Source organism: Strix uralensis, chromosome 7 (genome assembly GCF_047716275.1).
Source record: "Strix uralensis isolate ZFMK-TIS-50842 chromosome 7, bStrUra1, whole genome shotgun sequence".
Taxonomy (NCBI): Eukaryota; Metazoa; Chordata; class Aves; order Strigiformes; family Strigidae; genus Strix; species Strix uralensis.
In genome coordinates, this window is record NC_133978.1 from 37,298,379 (window position 1) to 37,309,654 (window position 11,276).

Consider the following 11,276-nt stretch of genomic DNA (forward strand, 5'->3'; position numbering starts at 1 on the left):
TGACCCTCCAAATTAGCTGTGGCCAAAATGGCATTTACTAAATTAAAAAAGAAGTCTGCTTTGTCTTTGAAGAGATTTTTTGAAGGGTTTTTTGTTTTGTTTTCAGCTTGGAGAGATTGTGGGTGGCAGTGATGGAACCCAGGGAAGGTGATTGTGTAAAAACTTGCTTTTTTTTTTTTAAAAGGGGTTTAACAAAGTACATAAAGGAGGTTTTATTTCCTAAATCTCAGATATAAATCCCACACAATTCCCTGTATTCTGCAGCATAAAAGCTCTTATTATACCATTAACTTAGAAGCAGGGTTTTTTTTTGTTTTTTCCTCATTTCTGGTAATAATTTGGGTTCTCACATCTAAAATTGCTTCATGTCAGTAACATTCCTGCCCAGGGAAGAAGTTTTAAATCCTTTTTAACAATTTACTCTTTGATAAAACCCAGATTCCACCCCCTGGATATTCACTGTGGAAGAAACATTTTTAAACTGTGCTTTTTAAGATAATAAAAGCTATTCTTCCCCTGAAAAGCTGAAAAATTATCAGGCATCATTCAAAGAACATTACTCTTCTCCCTGTAAAATATTCCACCAATCATGCAATCACATTCTTTCCGATTTAACCCTAAAACTAAGGGACCTCACTACAAACAGCTAATCTGAAACCAGAATTATTCATCATGATTTTGTCATTCCTCTGAAAAGCCAAAAAGGCACCAGATGTGCAATTAACAAATCATACAGTAAGTGGTGATGAGAGTTGGAGGTTTTTTTAATTCTTGAGTTACCTTCAAAAGGAAAAATAAAAAGTCTTTGCTATCAACAATCTCTATGGCTGACAGATGACAATACTGTTATACTTTGTTAATTTTTATTCAGAAATGCTTGCTAGGGAAGAGGGCTCATCATCTCTAAATAGTTCATCCCCTGCCATCAATAAAAATGTACTTGGAACGGATTCTAAAAATGTGTTAGCTGGTGACGTCTATTTTTAGAGGCAGTGGATAGAAACAAATAAGTTTTGTGTGAAAATGTATTAAATAAAAACAAAGCTGTATCCGTGGACATGAGTAGTAGAACGTGTAAAGGTCAAATTCTCTCCAGCAACCTCGCCGGATCAGAAATGCTGTATGGACTATTACATTGGTTTGACAGTTAAGTAATTAGAAACGTAATCACTCCTCCAAAGGACAGATAAAACCTTATGAAGGAAGCCTTGCTTTCCCCTCCAGGTGCTCAGAGAGCAGGAAAGATCCCACACAATACAGTAAAATCATTCTTACATACAATCAGCTCTCCATAATAAAAAAGCAGCCCCTCATTAGCTCTTTAGAGAAGAAAAAAAACACTTTGCAAAGCTTGAGGAACAGATATACCTAGAAGAACCTAGCAACAGGTGCAGGCTCAAAATAGGTTTTATCAAAACACCTCTTCCAATGTAAAGGTCTCAATTAGCCTTTGCTTTCACAGTAATAAACTCCAGTCCTGGCTATCCAGATCTCAACGTTTACACTTCCAGAACTTGCAATCCAGACACTGTACTGATTGTTCTTGGATATTAACAGTTAGAATAAATTTCCCTATTGCTAAGTACAAACACCAATAAAGCTGCAACACCATTTTTGCAGAAACACCATTTTTGCAGAGTGCCTGGCAAAATTAAACATTCAAGCCACACAACTGAAAGCCAGTGGGATTTATTTTTCCCTGAACTTCTCAGGTTAAGAAAAGACATGCAGCTATACAGCCATTTCATTCCCTGAGACAGCAACATGTAACATGTATGTAAGTGCAACAGACCGGTTTCCTGAAAGACCCATTCCTGAAAACTTTCAGGCGTACGCTTTGATAATACAACGTGATGACAGTCCCAAGTGAAATCACTGACACCACTTGCTTGCATAAGATTAAACGCGTGCTTGCATGAACACGGCCCATGTGTGAGCAGGAAAAGTGAAAAAACGTAACTCTTGAGGGCTAATCTGTTACTTGCCAAAGCACATAAAGATGTTGACTTCTTCTATGTCAGATGTTCAGGCATTTAGAATGAACTTATTTTGCAGAATTAAGGATTCTAGAGTGATTTACCTTCAGGTTCCAGTGTGGTGTCTTCAACAACTAAATTAAACGAAGGTCGAGCCAGGGAAAGTCCAGCCATGGTGACCACCACCAGGCAGATAAGGCAACCCAAATCCCAGCTGACCATCTTTTTAGAGTAAATTCCTGGTCCATTTCCATATCTCCATATGGACTTTAATCCCATCTGAACACCTCTAGAGAAGCATGGAGAGAAAGCAGTGCCTTCGGCCAGGGTAATACCTCCTCCCTTGGAACGACGGCGGCTGCTGTGGGGTGGAGAAAGATTTAACACTGTCAGCAAAGACATCTTAAAACACAAACCAAAAAACTTCAGAAAGCCCCAAACAGAGCTGAGGTGAGAGGGAGGGGAGGAGGAGGATGGGGAAAATAGTTTTCCAGCTTCAAGAGTATGTGAAAAGTGAGTGACTTTTCATTTTCTGTTAGCAGTTTCCATCATCACCTGAGGCATAACCAAGTCCTCCTTGTTTTCACAGAATCACTTCTCAGCACATATTTAGAGAGCTATTTTACTGACAGAAAAATATACAGTTTTTAAAAAATGAGAGGCGCACACATGTGCAGGCACATAACCCGTAATGCTACAAAATTACCACAATTATACAAATTATATTCTTGTTATTGTCTGAAGGTTTATGTAAGTTTGTCTTGGTTTTCATTCCTTCACCTAGGCAGTTCTGCAGCCAGCTGAATTTGCAAGAATTCAGTAACTTTCCACAAGAAAAAGTTGAAAAATACCCTTTAGACTTGGATAATCTCTAAGACTTTATTTCACCTCAGGACTTCCAGCTCCCCTGTGGACATACCCCCTTCTGACTCACTTCAGTGTCCTTTTAAAGCCTGAGAGTCCTGCACAGGTGAGAGGCTCCAGTCTTGCAGGGATACTGGTTAGCTACTTTGCATTACAAGCAACTAAAATCTGTATAAAGTGTGGTACAGACTGCAGTTTCACAGGAGACCTCCCCAGCATCGTTTTCCATTCATATATGCTAAACTGCATGTACACACGTTTCTCTTTTCTCTCTCAATGATGCTTGTTGATATTTTTCAGACGGGGGGGGGGGGGCGGGGAAGTCTACATCATTCACAGTGAAACTAATTTAAATGAATGGAGTCAACTGGTAATCGAGGCATGGGCTGATGGAAGACAGAAGTGGTACCAAAGTAATTGGCACTCTCTTCAGGGGACCTTGTTGCCACCACACTAAGACGCCAGGTGAGGGTCAGAAGAGCATCCTCACAGGGTGATTTAACAGCTCAACCAGAAAATTAGACCTGATTTTCCGCTTCAAAAATAAAAGATGGCAAACCTCAGTAAATGGATAAAACAAGTAACTGCAGCAACTGTTCTAACCTGGCCAATGATTCATCTTAGATGTGATAAAACCCAACTGAAACTTAGCTCGTCTTGAAGGGAAAAGTAACATAAAACCTTTTTTTCTTTCCTGCCCTCGCCCTTAAAAAAAAAAGGCAAAGAGTGTAAAGAAAAAGGCAAACTTCTCAAAACTCCCTGTCATTTGGATGTGGTGTGGTACCTCAGCATACACTAGACAGGAACACGGACAAATATTGTCCCTTTATAAAGCCAACCATTAAAAAGTTTATTCAGAGTCTATTAGCCTTTTGCTGCCTGTTATGTACAAACCAAGTTCACCGTGCTAAGGACAGAAATGCTGCTGAGGTCTCTTTTATCTTGGGCGTATACAGTAACTTCTGGAGTCAGTAGGAACAGATTGTAGATGACATAAATAAGGCACGTAGGGAAAATAATTAATACACGGTATTTCAGGTGAATCCCTGATACTTCAGGGCAAGGTTTTTTTCACCTCAGCTGATACCAGTTCAAAGCTCTGTCCCTCCTGTAGAGATTTAAGCATAGCACAAGCATCCCAGACCACAAGCTAGCAACTACCATTAAATCTCCAGTGAAAACACCACCAGACCACTGCATAAACATTTGCAAAGAGTTTGCCGAGCACTTCTTTAAATAAGCACAGAGCAGGTGTAGAGCTGAAGAGAGCTCTGTCTCTGGGACCGGTCTGTGTTTGGTGAAGGACCGGAGCAAGCCCTTGGACGCTACCACCCAGGTCAACTGCCCGACTCGCTGTCTGACAGCCACAGCTCTGTAGCTCGGTTTATCCAGCTGTATAGTGGGTAGGAACCCTAATTAACAGACTGGATGTAATGCTGATTTAATTTCCATAAATCATCCTGTAAACTCTGATTAAAGGCTATGTATATAAATGCAAAATTTGATCATAGTTTTGCAAAAAGAAAACATACCAGACCCCTAGCACGTATTCCAGACTCTAACAGCATGAATTCCACTTACATTTCAGCTGGTTCAGATTTTTAGGCTAGATTAAACACCATTAAAAGCACGTTTGTGGTTCCTAGCCTCATCCTAAATCCTGAAGGGCAGCACAAGACTACCTGACCACACGTCTTCTCACCTGAAGACTTTTGCCGGCTTCTGTACCTGAACATCTGCCAGCAGAACGAAGGGGCTCTTCACCCACAGGGCAGCAGAAAATTCAAAACCGTGGCTTGCAAAGGTGTAGCAAAGCAAAAATCAGAGCTCTGGACCCATCCATGGAGCCAAACGACTTTTTAGCACCACGACAGCGACTCGGGTTCAAGGATTGCCCCTTCCCAAAAGAAGCAGAGTCCAACGAACATGAAACGAAACCAAATTCTTTTCATAGTTTGATCGCCACAGTTGCTGGGGGACGAGTCTCTGGAAAGACCTCCTGCGCTGGATAATTATGTACCTCTATCTCAATGTTTGGAACACAGCCCCAGCATGCTTTTTGGCCTCCACAATTCTGGCTTCCTGACTACAATACCATAATCCCTCCTGGAGTCTCCGACTCAGTGAAAGCCACACGTAGTGTTTATTTTTCCCCTTGAAAGGGAACTCTGTCTCTCTTCTCAGCCTACACTTTGGGGAGGAGTTGTCAGCCTCCAATGATTGATGGCTCTCCTTGCCACTCGCTCATCAAGTCAATTTTCACCTCGTCACATACCTGCCCAAATTTCTTTGCCAAACTGACAAGCATGGGAAAGCAGACTGGTTTGGGAGCCCAACCAAATTCCTCCAAGCTGTACTTCAGTTTAAACACACTCACACACACAAACAAGTAGTACTTGTTCAGCAGTGGCATTAATTAAATTCAATGCTCAGTGTTCTTTTTAATCTACTTCCATTGTTGTTTATAAGATGTTTATCACTCCCCAGGGAAAGTACAATTTGTGGAGTATGTTAACCAAATCAATACATTGCTCATTGTATAACTCCTCAGCATCTTTCTTTATTAGGCAGGGAATAGCAAAATCTGAATGAAATATGGATCTCCCCTCCACAAAAAACATCTCAAGCGCCCTAAAAGCCCAGTAGCTTCATCAGAAAAACCCAGGTACGCGAAGCTTTAAAGCCAACAGCTTTGTATACACATACATATACACACACACAAATACATACGCGTCTCTAAATATATACATATACACACATATATATCTAACAAGACTCTTCATCATAGCTCAATCTCCAAGCAAATCTGAGCATCACAGCTATTAAACATTAATTCTGGAGGACTAATGGGAACCGGCTGGCAGCTTCAGTACTTTTTCATTGTTTGAACTTCTTTCATTTGCTTTCCAGGACTATCCTGTTTTTCTCAAGTCTTTTGCCACTAAGAGATCGGGTGTGTGTGTGTGTGTGTGTGTGTAAATCTGCATTTTAATTGACATTCCAGAGAGAGAGAGAGAAGTCCAGAGGCTGCTGATTGCTGTCTATTCAGCCCAAACAGGCTTTTCAGATGAAAATGAGTAAAGGCTAGTGGAAGATTTACAGGGATTTGGTACAAAGGAGACAATGAAGTTTTAAATGTTGATAGCGTTTCACACCAAACGCATAATGGGTCGCTGTTTGAGCGGGCCGTTTTGCATTTAAATATATATTTCACTGAGAATTTCTTTTCCCCCTTACCTCAGGCGCGGGCAGTTTCGTACCGCCGGCCCCTCTCCCCCGGGCACGGCGGCGGGGCAGCACCTCCCGCTTCTCGGCTGCGCCCGTCGGGGCGCTCCCGGGGTCCCCCAGCAGCGGTACCGAACCGGGGGGGGGGGCTGCTCCCCCAAGGCTGAGCCCCCCTTTTCTCATCCCCCGCTCACTTTCCCGCTGTCACCGCTGGAAACCGTCCCCAAAAATTTCCGTGCATCCAACGGTCGGGAAAGGGGGGGGGGTCGGTCGGGGTCGGAGACGGGGGGGACCGGCATGGACCCAGCAGGCTGGGACGATGAAGTGACAGAAAGCCCGACCCGCAGCCCCGCCGGGGAGCGGAGCCCGCGCCGGGGGCTGCCCGCGCCCCGCCGCCGGTGTGCGCCAGGTGCGAGGCCCCGCACCGGCAGCCGGAGCTCTGGAGCGGGCACGGGGCAACGGCGGGACCCCAGCCCTTCCCCACCGCCTCGCTTTTGAGGGGCCGCCCCCCCCGCCCCGCTCCCCCGGGCAGCCCAACCCGCTGCCGTTACCTGCAAGCGAGGAAGCTCCGCGGGAAAGGTGGCGGGGGGGGGGGGGGGCGGGGGGGAGTGTCCGCTCCCCCGCAACCGGCGTGCTGAGGCGAGCGGCGGCTCCGCGGGACGGGGAGCAACTCCTCCGCGGCCGCGGTCACTCCGCGGGCAGCCCCGGCGGGGCCGGCGGGCGAGCCGGCAGCGGCGCAGCGGGGCGCATCCCCCGCGGGAGGCGGCTGGGGGAGGCAGGAGGGAGGCGGAGGCGAGGCAGGAGCCGGCCCGGCGCCCCGTCCCGTCCCGTCCCCTCGCTCGGCTGCAGCGGCTACCGCCTCAGAGGGGCGAGCCCGCCCTGCCCGGCGCCAGCAGCCTCCTCCCCCGCAAGGGCATCGCCGAGCAGAGCACCGCGGGTCCCGCTCCGCTCCATCCAGCCGCCCGCCCCGAGCCGCCGCAGCTTTGTCAAGCCGACAACCCCCCTCGGGTGGGTGGGTGGTTTTTTGGTTGGGTTTTTTTTTTTTTTTTTCCTCCTCTTTCCCTCCCTCTCTCTGCCGCCGCACTCCTCCGGCTCCCTTCCTCCCTCCCCTGGTCACTCCCCCCGCTGCAACCCGAGCCGTTTCCTGGACGGCGCTGCTCGGCTCTGCCAATCGCGGCGGCTGCGGCGCGGAGCCCCTTCCCCCGCCGCGCGGTGCAGCGCGGAAAACCCGCGGCCCCGCTCCCGCGCAACGCAGCCCCCCCCAACCGGGAGTCGGGGCTGCTTCCCCGGCAGGGACGTGGTTGGGGGGGGGGGGGTGCTGAGAAGCGGCGTTAAAGAGGGGGCAAAAAGGGAGCAGGACTTCCCCCCCCCCCCCCCCCCCCCCCACGCTGCTGCGTCCCCAGGGGAGCGGGGAAGCGCATCGCACCGCGGTCACCGCGCTGTCGGGTGCGGGAATCCCGCGCAGCCCCGCTTGGGTTGCGCCACTGAACGTTTTCCGACGGGTTGGGAAGGAAAGTTGGGGAGCGCGGTGTGTCCCACATGCGTCTGGGCCCGGCCAAGCCGGCTCGGTGCCTCCCTGATTCCCTCCACCCAGCGGGGTGATGCTGGGCAGCATCTAAATCCTCACGCAAAAGTGGTACCAGCTCAACAACTTTCCCCAAAAAAACCTCTCCAGAAGTTTTTTTGGCTCAGAAGCCGCGGCTGGCCTGTGGCCTGTTCCAGCTAGCAATGATTGGGTAACACCCACTCAAAAAATCCCCCTCGGTTTAGGGGCCCTTCAGTGCAGAGCCTGATTTCGACTGCCTTGTGAATTTGTCAGACTGGGCACCTTAAACAATCGTGTGTGTGGTTCCCAAACAGGGAAAGTTGTCAAAGAGTTATGCAAACATCATTTGCCTGGACACACAGACTTAAAGCTGCATAATATTGGTATTCAAAATTCAGTATAACTTAACCTGATACTCACTTAATAAAACATTTACTTTAGATACCATTAACTAAAAGGTTGCTAATACAGACTCCGTGTAATGCTTGCTTTGTAGAATCAGCTTGACAACAAAATCAATAAGCGGTGGTTGCCTGAAATTAAATCAGCGTTGATCAATTTAAATGTTACTTTATTTAAGCGTAGCCCTGCTGTACATTTTATATGTTGATGCAATATTGATCAAGGGGATTTTCAAGGACTGTGGCCGCACAGTGTAGTGGAACTCTCTATCTACATACTTCCAGACACTGAAAACTTGAAAACAAGTTTTCTGTAGAATATGCACTTACTTCCCAGAAAATATTTTCCCACCATCGCCAGCAGTAATGCAGGCTTTATGAGGGATGACAGGCAAATTTGTAATTGATTAGAAACACAGGTTTAATTTTTTTTTGTTGTTGTTCCTAAAGCAACAGACATCTGAATGTTCTAATTGAGAAGCTGAGATGTCACAGTCAAGATACCATTTTCCCAGCTCCGGGCATGTCCATCGCCCATTGAAAACATTGTTAATGCATTCTCACATAAATTATTGTTCGGCACAGGAAGCTGCAATACCTTTCCCCATTCATCGATATCTTTGCATACTCTGAAAGAAAAGGAAGCATTCCACTAAAAATGACAAATCAGAACACCTATTTCCAATGTCTGGAAGCACTTGTCAGAATTTATTCTTTTTCGGGATGAAAAGATAGCAGTCTATCAATAGCAGCCTTTTCTCTTAAATGAGCCACATTCTCCTAAAGTGGCCCACAACAGCCCAACTCCTCAATCTGAGAAAAGCAGAAGCATGTTTGGAATTAGAAGGGGGGGGGGGGGGGGGGGGGGAATCAATTCTGTCATCATATTTAGGCTTCAAGAGATCTCAGTGGGCCCAGGGAGCCTTTCATAGCAGTTAGGCTGCTGAATGAGAGCATAATCTCTTTACAGTTTTTTCCTCCTCCTCTCAAAGTGGCTGGGATCTTTTCTGTGAGCCCTCCTGCACGTGAATGGTGTGGCTAATAAGCCTATTAATGAGGTTCCACAGCGGAGTGTGAATAGGTAAATAAGCCCCAATCTGTTGAGGTTCAGGAGCAAGGGCAGTAAAGCCATCATGAACTAAAGGTGACAGTTTGAGCTGAAATAGGAACAACAGCTCCAGGTTTCAGGGGAAAGAATAGACAGACAAGGCACACATTCAGGCTCCTTCTACCCCCTACCGAGTCCTATTTTCTTTCCCATTCTTCCTCCTTTATAAAATGTCTTGAGTAGTCACCCATTTTTTCAAAAGCTCTTGAGACGTCCTTTTTCATCCTGGCAATGATACATCAATAGGGAGGAAGGAAAATGAGGACACCAATGCTCCTTTGCACCGCAACTTTCAAAAGCAGGAACAGTGCTGTCCCCCCTCACATATGGAAGCGGGGGAGGAGAAAGAAAGTTAAATTGAATCTTTCAGCCCTGCCAGCTCTTTGTCACTGCTGTCAGCTGCACCCTGGTCCCCCCTCCGCACGCAGGCAGGCACACAGTTAATGTTCAACAGGGGCATGGTAGAAGCGAGGGGCTCCACAGCTGGGATCAGCCAAACCTCCACCGTGGAGCAGGCAGAGGTGAGGAGATGAATTCATCTCCACCCGGCATCTCTTTCACCTGGCAGGGAAAGGTGAAGATGTGCCTGGCTTCAGGCTGCTCCTGGGCTGGATGCGCAAGAGCCCAACTCAAGGGCTTTTAGGGATGAAGGTAGAAGGTTAAGCAGAAGACAGAGAGCTTCTGTCTACGGAGAGCTGAGGTGAGATAGGCAACCAGTGCCTTTGAGTACTGTGGAAAAAGTCACCTTAGAAAAAAACACAACACAGAGCTTCTGAGCACTCCTCAGTTCTATTCCTTACAGAGCCTCTGACATTTCTTTTAAGTGCTGGAGATACTACAGCTCCAGGGGAACCAGCTCCTCCGTGGGAGCCCAGCAAGGAACAAGCCCCAGCTCCTGCCACGTCGCAGGCAGATGGCAAGGGAGGCCGCAGGGACCTGGGGGAAGCAAATCCTCCAGTACTCCTCTATTCTCCAGGTGCTGGACTGCTAGCGTGTTACATTTCTAGCTATCTGATGAAAATAGGTATATAATATAGAAAAGTAAATAAATTTAAAAAAAAAAAAAAAAACGAAAACCCACACATTAAAGTTTTTGAGAACTATGGGGAAAGATCCTCTACATCCTAATTCAGCCACGCACATCACAGGGCGTTTATCTTCTCCCCAGAAGACACCGGGAAGCAACATTTCTGCCCTGTTATTCAAGCTGTCCTGTCCAAAACTTTTGCTTGACCATGCTGGATACAATTAAATACATGTCCAAGACTATTTTTTTTTTAAAGTTCTTCTAAAGCTAAGTGCCTAAACCCAAACTCTGGCAGCTAAAATATTTACCTGGTTTCCAAAGTATTTATGGCTCCCTTTCCTGGCAGCTTTGTACTTTTTTTCAGGGTGCCAAAGAAGCAAATCATAGGGACCCACTTCTGAAAATCTTTTTCTTTTCAAAGATAGGCAAAGCTGCTGCTCTATATATTTGACAGTGTCTTAGGGGAAAGTCATTTCATATTCATATAAATGTGAACCCTTTCTAACATAAAAACTGCTACTGAGAGACTTCCATCGCTATTACTTCAGCATGCTGCTAAACTGAAAAATTGAGATAAAAATTTCTTTAATGCCAGTAGATCCAGTAATTATACACAAAAGTGTGAAGTAGATGGGCTACCAAGTTCTTCTGCAGCAAGATATATTGGGGGGGGGGGGGGGGGGGGGGGCTGCAGTTCCCAGCCCATAAAGGGATAGTTTTACCAGGTGTTTATCAACAAAAAAACTCATTTTGGTTAAGCTACAGAAAATGGCAAATTAATTGCTTTTGCCTATCAATTTTTGATTTCCTTCTGCATTACGCACAGCAGAATCTTCTAAGAGATACCTCTTCAAGCAGTAAGGCCAAGCAGTTGGAAAAAAACCCAGATTATTTTCACTACTATCGTGTCAATGTCTTGTAATGGCATTTTGAGTATCAACACTCCCTCCAGACTGTTATGCCTTGTAGCCATGTAACCTTTCTGGTACTCCTCTCATTTTGTATGTCTTAAGGAAAAGATTCAAAAAATATTTGTTGTTATTATTACACTGTTGCAAGATATATTTAAACAGGAAATGTGTTGGGTTATGAGCAGAGTATTACGCTGGGATACTGGATATTTGATGCT

The 11,276-nt window shown here is 46.3% G+C and overlaps 1 protein-coding gene across 6 annotated transcripts in view; it reads right to left on the reverse strand.

Annotated features, from left to right (window-relative positions):
* Positions 1–7,205, reverse strand: part of FGFR2 (fibroblast growth factor receptor 2) — an 87,217-nt gene extending 80,012 nt beyond the window's left edge. Inside the window, exons 1-2 of one of the 6 annotated variants that reach the window (XM_074875443.1) lie at positions 6,617–7,205; positions 2,081–2,337 (exon numbers count right to left, since the gene is read on the reverse strand). In XM_074875443.1, the coding sequence (XP_074731544.1) occupies positions 2,081–2,255 (175 nt within the window). In that variant the 5' untranslated portion in view covers positions 2,256–2,337; positions 6,617–7,205. Of the gene's footprint in view, positions 1–2,080; positions 2,338–4,542; positions 4,612–6,616 lie in introns of those variants that run through there. The other 5 variants (XM_074875445.1, XM_074875444.1, XM_074875442.1 and 2 more) reach the window with 5 other exon arrangements.
* Positions 7,206–11,276: the final 4,071 nt, after the last annotated feature.